Source organism: Ptychodera flava, chromosome 11, assembly GCF_041260155.1.
Source record: "Ptychodera flava strain L36383 chromosome 11, AS_Pfla_20210202, whole genome shotgun sequence".
NCBI classification, from domain to species: Eukaryota; Metazoa; Hemichordata; class Enteropneusta; family Ptychoderidae; genus Ptychodera; species Ptychodera flava.
The window spans coordinates 4,480,094-4,498,137 of record NC_091938.1 but is presented as its reverse complement, the minus strand read 5'-3'; the positions used below and the strand labels follow the sequence as shown (position 1 = coordinate 4,498,137).

General features: G+C 35.7%; 1 protein-coding gene and 1 long non-coding RNA gene across 5 annotated transcripts in view; one reads left to right on the top strand and one right to left on the bottom strand.

The window, feature by feature from the left end:
- LOC139143337 (band 3 anion transport protein-like) overlaps nt 1-18,044 on the bottom strand; it is a 65,410-nt gene that overhangs the window by 21,224 nt on the left and 26,142 nt on the right. The window contains exons 2-9 of one of the 4 annotated variants that reach the window (XM_070713572.1): nt 15,992-16,148; nt 14,824-15,047; nt 12,621-12,686; nt 8,408-8,781; nt 8,055-8,116; nt 7,281-7,313; nt 2,487-2,668; nt 66-246 (exon numbers count right to left, since the gene is read on the bottom strand). In XM_070713572.1, the coding sequence (XP_070569673.1) occupies nt 66-246; nt 2,487-2,668; nt 7,281-7,313; nt 8,055-8,116; nt 8,408-8,781; nt 12,621-12,686; nt 14,824-15,047; nt 15,992-16,148 (1,279 nt within the window). The remainder of the gene's footprint in view (nt 1-65; nt 247-2,486; nt 2,669-7,280; nt 7,314-8,054; nt 8,117-8,407; nt 8,782-12,620; nt 12,687-14,823; nt 15,048-15,991; nt 16,149-18,044) is intronic. The other 3 variants (XM_070713575.1, XM_070713573.1, XM_070713576.1) reach the window with 3 other exon arrangements.
- On the top strand, nt 4,183-14,921 carry LOC139143339 (uncharacterized). The gene is made up of 5 exons (XR_011554579.1): nt 4,183-4,297; nt 7,297-7,399; nt 8,091-8,140; nt 8,360-8,479; nt 14,781-14,921. It is a non-coding gene; the product is annotated as an uncharacterized lncRNA (long non-coding RNA).

Here is an 18,044-nt window from a genome sequence, read left to right as displayed (position 1 = left end):
ATTGATTTGTACAAATTACACTACCAAATCTGCCATAATATATCTCATACTACATTCTTTATTACCTTCTTCTAGACCTTTTCTTAGCTCCAATAAACTGTGGAATGACAAGGAAGCTACATGAGGCTTGCCCCATCTATTGACATCCTCTTCAACATCTTCCTCAAACTTGATCCATCTGGCTTTCTCTTTCCAAGCCATCTTGCCATCAGGATTGGTGTATAGCTCATCTAACTCTACAAAAACCTGGAAGTTCATGACAAATACATCAATAGTATAGCATTCACCCATAACTGAATAGTTATCACAGCAAGAAACCACTTCACCAAAGCAAATTTTCTGTCGCCATTTTTCATTACTTTTTGATGTAACTAAGATAGGCACTTCTGTGTTATGGTAGAAAAGCCCCTTTGCAACTCATTGTTGCCCTTTGCATGACCATCCCTCATCGGGTTGGATGCATCCATGACACAGAAATTTGAAAGAGCCATTCTAGTTTCTTCAAATAGAATCTGCAAACTTCGAACTTGCACCTTCTCAGAATCTCACAATTACTTTCATTAGTACTGAACACTAATTTGTATGAAAATGTTTCATCTGTCAAGAACATGCCATCAAAATACAGCACTCAACCCTATCATCCCAATATCCCCGTGTAGAGACCCATATTTGCTACAGAAAACAACAGGGTAGGGCCAAACCACAGTAGAGAAAGGGTTAAATATACCTAGTACAGGGCTCGACGCAAGGTCAAATCATCCACTAGCCCGAAGGACTAGTAGCAGTTCATTTTTAGTAGTCCTAAATGAAATCTACTAGTCCTGCTCCAGCAAAGCCAAATGTTGCTCTCATGTTGTAAAGAGATGTATATGACCATTTTCATATTTTTCGTCGCAAAGGTTTTTAATATAACTAACTTTCATGCAAGACTAGCACATTTGCTTACTGCAAAATGTTTGACTTTGAATTATGTATAAACCACAAAAATAACCTGAATGAAATGTCCTGTGTAGGAGGAGAGGTCATGAAAATAGCCTATAGCCATCAAGAATAAAATCAGACGTAGGGATGAATTTGTTGGAAAATTCTTCATAGCTCAGGTAGTGCACCACTAATTTGCAAAGAACATGTTTGTTTATGGTGAGGACAGATTTGTTTCTCCAGAACTGAAATTCCTACAGCCAATTACAAATGATCCTGTGGAGTGCCTTCATATTTTTGACATATATCACATTTTAAAATTGACCAGCTTGTGGGGAGGACCTCTCATTTGTAATAATGGTGTGTGAAAAATTTAGTTTTTAATAGTAAAAATGTTGCATTTTACCATTTTAATGTGCTTGTGTCTTTTATGAGTTTTTGCCAGTAACTGGTAACAAAATGTGATTAGCAATAACCAATGACTCCCACAAGTGATGTAATACAACAGTCTGATACACCCATTTCATACGTTGTTTTTTCACTACTGTTATAAGGTTCACTTCATTATTATTGCCCCAATAATTTACACTTTTCCGCTAAAATAGCAAAACAATAAGTTGCCAGCACCAAGTTATTATCTGTGAGGAATTCCCTCACCTGTACAAGCAGTAGCAACTTGCCATAGCACTGTTTTGGCAAGCTAGATGGCTCCTTTTAAGATCAGCTTCAATCAAGCTAGGGGGTCTTGACTATATATAGAGGTCAGCATTTGGAGACATTCTAAAGCAGGGTCAAGCTGGCTACGAACGATCGGAGGTGTTTTTTGGGAATGCCCCTGAAGAAATCTTGAGAAAAATATTCTTTGAAAGGCAAGGATACAGTGTTTGAACGAAATTGTGGGGTTGCTCATGTTTTTAGGCGAAGTGATGAGCTTCAAGCAAACCAAAATACACGACGTGCAGACAATTCCGTTTGATGCTCAGCGTTGAGCCATGTTTCCCGGGGCCATGTTACTGGCATGTACAGGTACAATTTGATTCTCAGTAGCAGGTAAACTGTTTCATTTTAAGTTGGTGATCAATAAAGTTTGCTTCACTGCTTCACTGTCCAATTTGTTTGGGTAAAAGTTGGTTTATTTTTAAAATGATCGAGGCTTGGTTCATTCTTATCGAATGAGTGGCCCGGCGTCCCATTAGTTTTGTAGCGATAAACTTTCCTGGACAACTATGGAAAAATTGCACTAGTCCGCAGGACTACCTCCCAAGACATTTTTACTAGTCCTCTTGAAAATTTACTAGCCTCGGGCTAGTGGGCTAGCGCTTATGTCGAGCCCTGCTAGTAGCATAATATATAATTTGGAACGATTTAAAACAAACAAATGAATTTTTCTTTTTTTGAACCTTATCTGCTGGCTATTAAAGTGATCTATATGCAAAAGCAACCATGCATTTTCTCTTAAAAGTTATTAAATGCCCTAATGGGTAAATAGGTCTCTCTATTTGTAACTGCTTTAGCCATCTAACCTTGTAGTTACCGAACTGGTGTTTGAAATTTCCTAAGCCTACCTCATGAGGGCGATGATCAAATTTCTTCTTTAGTTTAAGTCCAAAATTCCGAGCAGACTTTTTGGCTTCTGCCTTCTCATCATCCACTTCATGTGATCTTGAGCGTCTCCCAGGGTGCATCACTGAACTTACTCTTCTGATTAAATGTCTGCTCATTCCAGGAACCTCCTCAAATCGATGTCCTGAGAAAATTTTGAAAAATGCAATCACTTATATGTAGTACTTGCACGCTGCTGCAGATAAAGAAACTGTTGCAGCTTGGAGTTTCACCTGACTGGACAATTTGATTGCCGTACAGCAGAACAATGCAACCAAACATTGACATTTCTAATATTGTTTGGACAAAACTAAAATTGTTGACCTGTAACTCTTCTGATGATTGTACAATTGCAAAACATGACTTTCATCTCATGTTAAATACTTGTAAGAGATGCCAATGGTGAAATACAAACATATTTAATAGATATTGATGGATGTATGCAAGTCAAAGACTAATTGATAAGCTTGTAGAAGCCAGTATGATGTAGCAATGGTACAGGCACATTGCAGCACAGGAGAGTGGCAGATAGAGTGATGGGGGTAAATTTTTATCATCATAAGACAGAGATTTAAATTATCATCACAGTTTAAGCGCATATTACTAAAACTTTTTGCATAATGGTTAATATTTCTTGCAATGTCAGATGATTGGCGACAGTATTCACAGGCCTTTCATAAGATTCACCAGGTAAACCAGGTATCTACTTGCAAACATGAATGAAATATGGGAAGAATAATCTATGGGAAGGTAGCAGTGGTGGTGCTGGTGGGGGGGGGGGGGGTGTGGGAAGATATAGTCAGACATATCTTATAAAGCCTACCATATTGATAATGAAGTACTTGAATACTTTGCCCTATTTTAATAGATAATTGATGTTTAAATAGGTAAGAAAAACAAAGGCTGAGTCATCACTTTGCAGGGATTAAATGTCATGAAAATAAGTTTTCTTAGGGGACCTTTGATAGGTTTCCGAAGCAACTGGACCCCCTAGGATTATGTTGAATGGTAAAAAAGATAAGTGAGGGTCAACGTTCCCTCAGTCTTGCCAAATTATGAATTTTCAGATTGATCCTATACAATGTGCGACACTGTGGTGGACAGGTAATAATGCATAAATATCTGTTGAGTGAAAAAGACCACAAAACAGCATGTTGTTTTGACAGGGTGTATCATGTCAATTTTGTGACTTGAAATATTGAACATGCGGCATGGAAATATACATATTGAGATGGACAGGCAAAAAGAAAATGAAAAACAAATATGGACAGTGAAGAGAATTGAAGAAAAAGACAGTGGTAAGATGACAGGGAAAAGACAGGTCTTCCTACTGTGAAAGGAGTGCTTGCTTTACACAGAAAGCATGTGCAGAATTCTATTGATTCCATATCTGATTTCTTAAAATTTTAGATTTCATTTGATACTGACAGCAAATTATCTAGGAACGACTGGATACCTGATGTGAATAAATGCTATAGTTTTGGCATGCAAATTGGAAATACTAGGAACAGTGCAATCTGATTTGATACAATTTTTAGAATTTTGAGACTTTGATACACAGTTTAGTATGTTGCTGTGCTCCTGCTGACCTTATCAATGGATCTAGCATGATCAGGTCATAGGTCACTGGAACATGTCAAATTAATCTTACTCACACAGTGAATACAAACATACAAGGTATGTTGTATCACTGGGAGATGATCTTTTTTGACAGAGTACACGGAGGTCATTCAGACAAATCATGGTTATCTTGATACTGGTCATTGAAAACTTGGTAAAGTATATCTATTCAAATGAGAACTTTTTGTAAAACTCTCAGCTTGCTCCGGTCCATTGTTGTGTACTTGTCACCCTACACTACTGGAGGACATAATTTTCTGAAGTACTGATGGAATGCCCCTTCAATCACAGAAATGTTTCCACACATTTTGAAGTGTGTCATGTATCATACGAGAGCTATAACCTGTTCACCCCTGATTTCCAGTGAACAGGTTCAAAATCACCACTGATAACAATGGGTTTGGACTAAACCATTGTGATGATAGGGTTAATAATTACTTTTTTGCAGGATATTTTCATTCATTATGACTCATTAGAGCTTTCATTGTAAAATTATTCTTTCACTATGTTTCGATATAGTACTTTCAAATGCTCCAGAAACAAGAAAGATATGTTCCACCCTTAATTGAACATTGGAAAAATATGTTGGGATGACAAGTGTCAGAGAGAATTCAAATGTTGGTATGGTGTGCTTTGGTATGCTACTTCAGATTTCAATTCAATACATGTGTCATAGAACTGACAAAAGCAGACATCTGTGACATGCCGTGTGTTATTGTAATGCCATTTTAGCTACTGGTGCCTTTGTGTCCAAGATGTGCAAACATTTTGGTAACATGGCTGTCCTGATCAATGCATTCAAGTTTCCATTTATTGTGCTTCAGAAATGAAGTTTCACTAGCATATATTACGCTCACAGATACAAGCAGCACATCCTATATTTTACTTGTAAGACCACGGTCACAGTTGTTTTTTTATGTCAGAGAAAATTGAAATACCTTTCTAAAACCAACATGAAGTTGAATTAAAGTATATTGTGTCATTTGCAACCTTGCTGTACTGTATCTGTACACTTGAATTTTCAGTTTTACTTAAGTAGCTTTAACCCTTTGAGTGCTGTAATTTTTCCCACCAAAATTTTAGTGCAACATTCTACCAATTTTTATGAATTTTTCTGTAAGTTTTTGATAATTTTGGACCAAATAGACATCACTTTTCATTGGCTAAAGTTTTTTTTCAAAATTTACGCAGAAATCTGAAAAAAGTTGACCGGGGTATAATTTATAAAGGCATCAAAAATTGACTTTGGCACTCAAAAGGTTAGCCTGACATTGGCAGATGTTTCTGGAGAATATCCCCAAATTATGTCATTGCTTTCTTTATCAGTAGTGTCTGCAAGCAGGGTTGACGGTACGTTTGTTGACCATTTGTTCAGTATATGTCAAATGTTAGTCAAATATGACTGACCCATCAAACAAAACAACGACAAAAATATTATCAAAGGACAGACATTTTGTTGTTCGTTTGAACGGCTACAGATGTACATTGTACCTCAATCTCTACACATATTTGTATAGATAAAATGTGATGGTGCTATGTAAATACACAAGCTAACCAATCAAGTATCCTGTTATAAATTTTGATTTCGTAAATTTCATAACTTTATCTAAATTACACGGAACTAGGTTCATATTTCATGGGAGAGTGTTATATTGTTTGAAGACACCTCGTTTATTCATCTTACTTCACATCTGCTATCAAAACGACAATCACAAGCCCACTATGTTTACTGAAACATTAAAGTTTTTGAATCTACGGACTAATGTCTATATTCATTGTTGATCACCACATGGTCACTTTTTGCCATCAATGCCATTTACTTTTTAACTTAGCACCATGTTATGCACTGGATAGCAGGATCATGTTGGCTGCAGTTTAAAAATTATTCAAAACTTGAGAACTTTATTGGTGCATTTCTCAAATTGGTATATAAATAGACAATATTTTTAATGACAATGTGGAATTTCGGTCCCATTAAAAAACCAACATTGAAGCTAAGAATCATATTATAAAGTTAGAAATGAAAGTGCTTCTTGAATGTTTGGGTTAAAACACCAGAGGAATATGGTGCACTTGTAATTTAAATACGTATGTGTAACCGCAAGATGTTTTATAAGATTTCACTTTTACATAAGGTGTGCAGAGATTTTTCATGGATTTGTAATTATGGCAATACCAATGCAGTGTTGTTTTGGTTTTGGTATCTGAAGAAAACATCTTGTTGTAGAAGATCATTTTCAAAAGGTAACTTTTTGCACGTAAAACATGTGAGATGAGCAAACATAAATACAGTCTTGCCATCTTAAATTCAATACCAAACCAAAACTATAACTGCAGTGAAAGAATTGTACACTGAGCCAAGAAGTTGCAGATTATAAGTGTTTTCAGCAAAGACATTTTTACCATTTTTAATTTATGCTGACAAATGGCGGTTCTAAGCCTGATTCCTGGAAAGTGATTGTACACGCTTGAAGTGTCTTGAGTTGGTGAAACTGCTGAACCCTCTGAGTGTTGAAATTTTTCCCACCAAAATTTTAGAGCAAAATTTTACCAATTTCTATTATTTTTTTTGTAATCTTTTTGATAATTTTGGACCAAATAGACATCAAATTTCGTTGCCTACAGTGTTTCATCAAAATTTTGTCAAAACTCTGAAAAAAGCTGGACTGCTGTGCATTTCATAAATGTGACAAGAACTGACTTTGACGCCCAATGGGTTAACCTACCAGTGAAAACACATTTCACGTAAAGAAATAACTGTATCAGTGAAAACCTTTCTCAATCACAGACAGCTGCCTGTACAAGAGGTAGACTGGTTGAAAAATTTCTGTTCTTATTATAAAGCACAATGCAAACATCAACATTTCTGTGAGGTACAAAACAATGCTCATACCAACATCTTGATGCAAACATTCATAAAAATAAACAGCCAAGCAACGTGGGTTAAATTAGAATTACTTGGTGTACAACTAGTTAATGGTTTTTGAGCAATGCAAATTGGCTGGGACTGGGAGAGCTTGTAACGTCCAGGGTTACAGCAGAGATAGAAAGGTTTACAACACTAAAGCTGTGATCCACCATGCAATTTTCACGGAGACAAGCTACGGGTACTAAAAATTGAATGAAATATACAGAACCTTGAATGTCTTCCAGTAACTCTGCATTTTGGTCTGGAAGTCATATTGGAAGAACAGATGATGTCACATTAGATGTTAACAGTTTAAAGGAAGCCATGAAAACAGGAAGGGGAATTGAGGTAGGAAAAGACGGAATGTAGTGATAGAAAAAAGAGAAAACAAAAGACGATTTGACACAAATCACAAATACAGACAATGGGAAACACATTTACATTTAACAAAAACATGCACCATAAACTAAAATGATGAGAAATTCCTAATAGACATATTCTTGTCCTAGTGTCTATTTCGAAATATTTTCATTGGAAGCCGAATGTTTCTCTCAAACACCAATATTTAGTTAATACAGGTCTGATAAATTGCAAAATAATAACATTTTGTTTAAATTTGAAAAATTTTGAACCATTGGCCACATTTGACAAACGTACTTATCCTCTTAAATTGAAACTGAATTGAGTGATGTACACGTACGAACATGATGTGCGTGAATTTTCAAAGTGAATTTTGGTTTTATTTGGAATGATTGAACACACAACAAAGGGTGGATAAGAACACAGAACAATATGAAAAGAACAACACATAGATGCTGAACATACAACACAATGAAGATGATAAAAAGTGATATCCAGAAAGATTCTTATATACAGTCATTTTAATAGTATATCTGTACATCAAAGAAAATCTTCATAACACAATTTTTACAATCGTGAACACTGACCACTCTCATAAGGATTTCGTTGGTGAAAAGAGAAACCATCTTTTGTGACTACTTACTTGCTATCAACAACTCTTCATCTCTGCCTTCTTCAGACAAACCTTCAAGGGATGGCATTGGCCTTTAACAAGAAAACAAACTCAAGGTAATTATCTTGTCAACTTTTGACAGATATTTAAAAATTTTAATAATGAAATCAGCATCAGTCATATTTTTGTTTTCTATATTACACGTACATTTATTTAATCACAGGTCGTTTTTTTTCAGCAATGACTGTTTTCTCAGCCTGTACATCCATGATTCCTTTCTCTATATTCACCTGGATATATTTCAAAAATGCAAAAATATTCTCGTCCTACATTAGATTTTAGTTCTGCATCACAAATGAAGACAATCATGGAAAAATACTAACTTGGGATGGTGATGGTGGTGGCGTCTGTGGTGATGTCGATGGTGGTGACGTCGATGTTTATGTTTCCGTCTGGTAGGTGACTTTTTCTCAACTTTTCCCAATTCTGGAACTTCGTCGCCTTCTTCCTCCTCTTCAGCTTCATCAATAGTAATTTTGACATCACTTTCCTTTTCTCCTACTTTTTCCTCTGTCTCATCCCTCAATTCTGTGTCGCCCACCTCCCATTTGGCAACAACTTCTTCTCTGCCAGACTCTTCAGACTCAGCTGTAGAGCTTTCTTTAGGGGTCAACCTAGGAAGCCAACCTTCTGTCTCTTGCTCATCTTCCTCTCCATCAGCTGTTTCTGAACCAAGAGGTTCTCCTCCAAGGGTGAACTTTTCAAAAAATATGAAACATCAAATGAAATTAATATTCATGTAAAATAGATGTGCCTAGGTAAGTTACATGTTTTGTAACACAGATATTGCAATAATAAGCATCTATAAAAATAATATAATTTTACAAAAAGGAGTATTATGGACAAAAGAAATTACTCTAAAACATGAGCAATATTTTGATGCAAATTAGTGTTAGTATTGCACTGAAACAAGGGGTAGAGAGTAACTCATCGTCTGACTGAGTCAGCACAGCTCCAGAGCCAAGCCTTTTGTGCTTTTCTGAAACTTAATACAAAATTTAGACCTCTTACAAGTTTGATTAATATTTGAATATTTGAAGACGCAAAAACTCATAACGAGAAATGCCACAGAAGCCAAAAAGAATTAAAAGAATATTAAAATTTAATTATAAAACGACTCTTTGTCAACCAATCTGCACTTGGCACACTGTAAAACTGTTACACACAAGTTCAAGACAATTGACCGGAAAATTTTAGGTCAAGAAATGGGAAATACTGTCAAATGGGATATTTTTCAGTATTTCAAGAAAGCAATTCATTCAGCGATTTGAAAACACTAGAAATACCAACTGTGCTTTTCTTATATTCAAGATTTAGAACTCTTCCATCTGATTTTGGAATTTCTAACAATGTCTTTGCATCAGCCATTTACCTGTACGTGTCATATTTCACTTTTGTAATTCAGTGTCAGAGAGAACTCTTGGATAAATGTGACTTGTTAAATGGCCTGGATGACTGACTTACTGATACAGAATATTCAACATCTGAAATATAGGATGTTTGGTCTAGGATATTCCAGAGGCAATAAGCTCTTCAAGATCAATATTTTGCTAAAGACCCAACAATACAATTTTTGCAATGATCAAATGACACATTGAACAAAAATGAAGATAGCTAATTCCATCCAGGGCAACAGCAGTTGGCTTCCTCATTTTAGAACTTGGATTTCTGAAAATAATCTACAAGTCAATGAAAATTGTTTTACAGTGCCTATGCAAGCCCCTATTGCCAAATTATATTTAGACAAACAGACATTTCAATTTCATTTGTACTGCAAAATTAATGAATACTAAATAGTAATTGTGGAAAATGAATGTGTTCTACAAGTCACCCAATTTATTTTGCTTTCAAAGGTTTGTCATGGTCTTATCTCCACCTATTTCTTCTGCAACCTATAAAACTGGTCATATCATGTGCTCTGATCAGCTAACTTTTATCAATGTACTTTGATAAAGATCTCTAAATGATGTACATCACACTATGACGTCAAAATTTTTCCATGTAAGGCCAGGAAGAAAAAATAAATTGTTCATCGGAATCGCCGCTTCTACTTTGGCATATTTGGAAATTTTTTTTTTTTTTTTGATTGCGGCAAATTCTTACTTCCGCATTACAATATGTTTAGTACTGCCGCTGGTGGCGCCCTACACTTTGTCGGGTTTTCGCGGGCATGGGATTTTTAATGAGACTTCCTACGTGTTTGTACGGACTTAGTTGACCGCCAACACGTTGTTGTGACGTCTGAATTTGGCGAATCACGACGCAAAGTGGGTCGATTTGGTAAGGTTAGTACATGTCACATCATGAGTATTAATTTGATCGCCAACATTCGACGTGATGGCCAACAGTTAGTTCTAAAGACGCTATTCAGTGTTTGTCCTGATATTACATTCGGCGATTTGTTCAACAAGATCGTGACATGACAGCAGATGGACGGTGCATCCGATTGAATGAAAATTGCATCGAAAGTATAAAAAATTACGGCAATGACAAAACACATGGTTGCGTCGATGTTAAAGTACGATCTGAATGATGACTATATAACTCACTTCACTCCGATCACAGTACAGTGTTGTTAGACCATTGTGTAAACTGTGTAGAGACAGTAGTAAAGAGGTCAAAACATGGGGCCAAAGTAAAATGAAAAAACTCAGATGCTAGGTCCCACTAGGACAATATTAAAGGACAATACTGAATTGTGGATTTCAGTGATTTGCTGTACATTTCAGTTTTATTCTGAGAGAATGTTGAAATACTCAGAATATGTTGTGCAAACACTAACTGTGAATGTAATGGCCTATGTTATTGTTGGGAAATATAGTCTTGAATTCAGTTACCAGTATCAGTGTTTCTTGTCTGAGATATTTCTGGTAAAAAGGGAAACAATTATCTTGCCTTGTCTGCATCTGTGCAAAAATGCCAGAGAACCGCGTTTACCTTCGGCCTAAAAAAAATAAAAAAAAAAATTTTCGCTCGCCGCTCCTGGAACTTGGTCCAAAAAATCCGATGAACAAGATTTTTTTTTTCTCTGGCCTAAAGTACATTTAGGTTACAGCTAAGCTAGAAAATAGAAAAACAACTGAAACCTACACATCCTGAAATTTGTGACCATTTCTATCAGTTGATTTGATGGAAGGAATGAATTAATACTTCTTGAAAATAAACAGGGATTTATTTAGTACACAGGCTGTGAACTTTTGGATGGTGGTTTTCTTCAAGTTAGAATGTCATATTAGCAAATTCAAAAACATCTCTCCTTTTTTTTACTGGTAGTGACAAATTCTTCATACGGCTCAATCTCATACGGTGCTTGGTTTTTGTCGGTAAAAAGCTGATAGACCAAATTTTCCAGGCAATTTAAGCAAAGAGAAATATTAAATCACGACTATACGATAAACCAATAAAAACCAGACTTATCCGTGATATGCTGGCATTCCCTGATGACTTTGCCTGAATGACACACAGAAAATGAACATCAAACTGACAAGCAATGCAGATAATCCATTGATTTTGTTAAAGATGCTGCAAGCCATACAAACAGCTGGAAATTTGGCACACTCCTCTGGTAAATTTGTAAATGTTAGTAGCAATTCGCTTCACTTTGGACCTGCTTAAGCCATCAAATTACATTTTGAACAAAGATCACCGAGTGTATTTTCATGGGCAGCTGAATTGAAGATTTACCATCAATATACTTGTGCTCTACACACAAGATCGGGAACTGATGATATTAATAATAGCCAATGAAAAAATTATTGACTAGTATTTGTTAAGTGGTGTGGAACAAAAAATTACCGGTATGAAATTACATTTCTCAGAATAAAGTGCTTTAGGTCTTCAATGAAGTTCTGTATAAATTTTGTGGATATGACTTCCCTTCTGCTACAGAAATTTTATTTCAAAAACTTCAGAAAAGACCTGACATCACTAAGACTATTTATTTTTAATACTGCTAGGAGTAGCCTTGACATCACAGGAAAAAAATTTTTCAAAGCAGGAAGTCAATGCATGTCACTGCTATGTGAGGAAGTAACTATCAAGTACATACTAGTGGTATTGGTAAATAACTTCAATATCAGATTCTATTGTTCTTCAGTCTACGGTTTATGAATTTCATGTGATGTCACAGTTCAAAAGTCCGTAACAAAGGGAAGTAATTGTGATGTTATCACCACTTGTTTTTATGAGTCTTTTGTTCTGGAACCTTTAATGTAATAATTGTGTATTCACATTTCAGTGCAATGATAAACAAACAAGGTGTCTAAAGTATTTATCAAGTAATGATCTACATTCGTCAAGTGTACCGGTATTTTCTGGTGAATGTCATGATGTCCTGTATGGTTGAACTGCCACATTATCAAGGATTTCTTTTCAGCTTTTGCCCAGTATCAACTCAATGTCACTATGAAAACTGACCCATTTCTGTGGAATGGTAATTTCTGAAAATACACTAGGTGATCTTGTCTGGGAAACAAGTTAATGAACACCACACAATTTAACTTCAGCCTGCCTATTGTACTGAGATAAACGCATTACCGAGACTAAGTCACGGTCAAGACGGCTGGCAACTCCAGCATCAATCAGTTTGGGAGATTCTACCAACTGCAAAAGTTATAAAAATATAAAGACATTATAAAACATGATCTGATATCCCATTATGCTACGTGTAGACATTCAAGTCTTCCCATATGTACACATCCTTTGTTCATACATACATATATGTATATACTTTATTTCTCTACAGTGTTGTCTGCATTTTTAAAATGTTATACGTTGTATGTCCAGTGGGAATTCAACCTGCCCTGCTGGGATTGGATCTAGCTTTTGTATAATTTACATATCAGCCTCTATGCAAGCATTCTTTGGATTCTAAGAACAAAATATTGGCAGCTGTAACACTAATAGGCTCTTTTTGTCATCAGCTAATTGAAAATGACTTAAAATACCTTTATTTAATAATGTATGCTTGCACCCAAACCATTAATTCTCTATTTCCTATAGCCTCCTATCCATTGATAACAGCTGTGATGAACATTTTAGCCAGGGGCATACTGCCCCAGTGATACAAAATTTCATAATTTCAATTTTATAGAGGGCATTTCCATTAGGTACCGTAGGAACCCTGTACAGTCAGTGTTCTGCACAGAGGATTGGCATGTGCAGTCTGCTACTCGAGTCGTTTTGAGAGCTGTAATTGCCAAGTTCAAAATGACAATGATTTCAGTGAACTCTTTACTGTGATTGGTACAGTAGTAGATTCATCTACATTATCACTGTGTGTTGCTCTTAAATTGTACTCCTGCATGTGCAGGTGAGCCTTACATTATATAACAATGATTTGATATTCATTTTGATAAAATTTTCAACATTCATTCAATGGGGTCCTTATTAGGGCACCAACTGTTAAAATTTATAATAGCTGGTATCAGTGACCAATTTGCAATGACCTTTTATGCTGAAAAAAGCCTTTTACAATCTTTAGATACGAGGATTTTAGTGAAATGGAGAAACGCACTGAAATTCTAATTGTAAAACATAATTGGATACAAAGATCACATATTATACAGACTTGCAAGATGTTGGCCATTAAGAGGAACACCAAACAGGTGGTTCTTCATTGACAATGAGAAAAATTGCTGTATTGTTGACTTTAAATGTATTTCAAGATAAGCCTTCCTACGTTTCTTCAATAATTTCATGGCAGTCTGGCTCATTGATTGAACCATTGAAGGGTTGAGGGTTGAAGGGATGAAAAAACAAGCTACAGAATTGCACATTTTAATGATTCTTTTCAGGGCTTGTCAATCAATGAACAGGAAATTAAACTCGGTAATCGCTTTTATTATTGACAGATCCATTCACAAAAATTTGACTTTAGATAAATGTCAAATTCTTTTACAATTCAGAAATATTATAGTCATCAATGCATCTCTTACATAACCTATAATTGAAACATGAAAACATGGAAGTTAGAGTGACATGGTTCTTGACAAAGCGCTTGCAAGTATTTATAACGTTTAAATAATACTCACAAATTTGCCTGACTATGCAAAAATTGTCTTACTTGTCATGATAATAACTTAAATATATTGCCTTCCCATGATATTTTATTAGATCAGTTTATTGAATAGTTTTGACAACTTCTTACTATGTAAATTTCAATTCCTGTTCCTATGATAAAAGAAAAGACTAAAACTTTAGTGGCCAGCTTACCCAAGTGTAAACAGACAGTACGGTGTGAAATCTGCTGTTTGTAAAACATTGCAGACTTTCCTCATGTCTCCATCAAAGTGCTGACCTGTCTTTCTCTAATGAACAATGTGCTCATCTATCTTGAACAAGTACTGCTATTAGATCGGACTTCCTATTTTGATCTTACAATATCACAAACAATGGCAAAGGTCTCTAAAATCGACTAAAGTTAGATTTGCCTGACTTTTTGCATAGTCAGGCAAATTTGTGAGTATTATTTAAACGTAATAAATACTTGCAAGCGCTTTGTCAAGAACCATGTCACGCTAACTTCCAAGTGCTGACCTGTCTTTCTCTAATGAACAATGTGCTCACCTATATTGAACAAGTACTGCTATTAGATCGGACTTCCTATTTTGATCTTACAATATCACAAACAATGGCAAAGGTCTCTAAAATCTACCATTACTCGTACAAAATGTGTTTTAGTGTTTTATGTCATAGTTTCAGAAATCACATTCTGTATGATAAGAGAGAGAAGACCTACCACTGGTTTGCTACCATCAGTTTCATCAGCTGCTTCTTCTTCTTCCTCTGGTTCTTCTGGTAAGCTCTTCTCCAAGGATCTTGCTGATGATTCACCCTGCAGGCTTTTGACCCCAGATGAACTTCCAAGGTATGAGCCTTTCGAACCCCTTGAGGAAATTTTACCAGAAGAACGATGGTGGTGTCCAAATGGAGAGTGGTGGTGTAGACTTTCTCTACGATGCACTGTGATATGGAATTAAAGGAGAACAGTAACATCCTGTACTTTGATTGACAGGGGAAGTGTGTCCAGTACAGAATCTTGTCTGTCTGTCTTTATTTTATTGAAAGTGAAGACAAGTCATACCTGAACAAAATATATGTTACGTTTCTGAGTTGCCATCTTCAAATTAAGCTAAAAGTAACCCAACTGCTCAATGTACTTGCAGTTTAAACTATCTCCAACAAATTCATTTGATTTGATAATGTCATCGATTCAATGTTCATTGGTGCTCTATAAATGGGTGTTTATTTTTGAAAAATTAAAATTTCACATAACAATGCAAGATTTTTTGAACTTAAATTTGTGATAATTATGGACTCGAGGTACCTTGAGTAGAAAATTGGTGTTCAACTTCGCAAAAAGGGGGATATAAATTTACTGTCAGAAATGAAAAGAACTTTATTGATTTACAACTAAAAATCAACCACAAAGAGAAATTTACAACTAAACATCAAACACACAGAGGAATTATGGCTATTTAACAAAAGATAGCAATGCCTACTGCAATGCTAAGAATTGTGACAAATCAATTCTTATTGAAATGTGACATTGTTATGTCAATTTGTGACGTAAATACATTGAGAATGTATAGATTATACATCATTTGTATAGGTTACCTGCACTTCGTCTAATATACTTGCAAAGTACATATGCCTGTATGTCTGTATATTTTCCTTTCTCCTCACTGGGATTGGAAAGTCATACAAAAATGCTGGTTCCAAATTATTGCAATTATTCATCATACTAGATAAGAAATGCCTTTATCTGATCAAACTCTTTACAGAGTAAGAAGTTGTAAAAACTATTTAATGACAGATAATAATTAAGAAGTAAAATTGAGTTTTAATATGTCTGAAAACAGAAATGTGTACAAGATTTGTAATTATGGATTTGCAATCTTACTTACGTTGATAGTCCCTTTCATCATAGTAGTGAGTGTCTTTATCCAATTCTAAGCTGGCAGTTGAGATGTCTGCTGTGAAACTATGTTTTGGGGTCAACATCTTCACGATATCTGCATCTGATGACCGACGCCATGGTGGTGCCACTTCTTCCAAAGTGGACTGAATTACGAAACAGAAATACACAATGAGTCATTTTTATATACAACATTCTTTCACCAATTGATATGAGGACAGACAAAACTTAGGAAATGCAGTTTTGAAATCAATTTGTCACAATTTATTACGAATTAAATAAGCCGTGTGTTACATTTCAGTATCTGGAAGAAATACAAGCAATGTTGTATACAGTAAAATTTCAAACACAGATAGTCACAACTTTCGAAACTTACGACAAGCTGTGATACACAGTAAAATTTGAAAGGCTACAAATATACTGTATCCAGAAATATGAGCTTGGTTACATGTATTATATGAGAAAATATGTCATCTTTCTATATAGCATTGATTATGTTGATATATCTTTGGAAGACCATATAAAAACTGCAACTGGTGAGGACAGTGGGATAATGGTTGCCAACATTCTCTGCAAATGAAGAAAGTTGGGGAAAATTTACACGTGCTATGGATTCAGATACTGACTTACAAACAGAAGATCCTGAAAAGATTTAATAATGTACAACACCGATACTTTCTGTACTTCTTTGAACTCTTTGATCATGAAAGGCTACAAGAGGAAAGAGACACAAACAAAGAAACAACTCTACGAACGTTTCAGATGTTAAATTTCAATCTCTACCAATTTTACTTCTGGTTACAGCATACAGTTGCTTTCATACCCGAGTACCACATGCAGTTTGAGTCTGCGTTCACAATGGACACTGATATTACTTGGTAATATTTGAAATAAATTTGTGTATGATATTGTCAGAAGGACTTTTATAGTGACTTTGTTTATCAAAGCTTGCTCCATTTTAAAATCATAGCACCAAGTTTCACATCAGCAATCTCTGTAAACTACACTTCTTCAAAAATGCCTCACAATAATTTACCTAAATCCTGCTTTTATTACAGTGCAAATACCAGCTTGATCCAGCTGACAAAGGTTCAATTGGATGGGAGATGGTGGTATAGGGATGAGGTCAAGAGAATGAGTAGAGGTGACTGACATTCTGAGTTATAAATTACATACCAGTATAAGCATCCATACCCAATGAAGCTTAATCAAGAACAAAACTACACTGAACAACTGTCAGAAAATGCCCTATGGCATTCTATTTTATGAATTGTACCCTGAGCCATAGTCCATAGATTCAAACTCACTTAAAATTCAAGGCCTTTCCAGGACTTTTTCAGCAATCATCAAGGACTTTTCTGAGGTCCTAACAACCATTTTTCATGCATCATTTTCACAATATGTATCATTTTATATATCACTTTCTAGTTATACAATATCAGTGTTCTCCCCAGGCCATTTTAGCGTAGCGGTCCCACTACGTTTTCGCCTGTCCCTGCTACGCTTTGATTCTCCCCGCTACGCTTTAAAATATTCCCGCCATCCTTTAGTTCACACGCTAGCGCTCTGCGTAGCTACCAGCTGTTGCATACATTGTCTACACATTAGCGCTCACTGTAACTTTCAACCTGGTGAAAGAGTGGAAGGTGTGAAGTATGGTATGCGTCCGATAAGTTGTCCGTAAGTGTTGAGAGGAACGTTAAAACAATAGAAGAATCGGCTGGGTTGTTCACAAGTTTTCATTCTACATCGACTATTACGACCAACAAATACCTTTACTCGGTATACATCGAGGACAAGTGTTCACAGAGGTAGGCGATGTAGCACTAGCGGGGCCTTTGATCACATTCCCATGCTTTGATCAACGAAATGGACCGCGAAAGAAACAAAAGAAACAGTTGACTAGTGAGGTTGATTATGATTTTACAACGATGATCTTATTTTTTGTCCGAGTAAGATCACGATCGCGATCGAGTTCACATTGCATAAATTCCAATATGGCGGCGGCCATGTTGGCCGACGTGTTGACATTGATCCTGGCG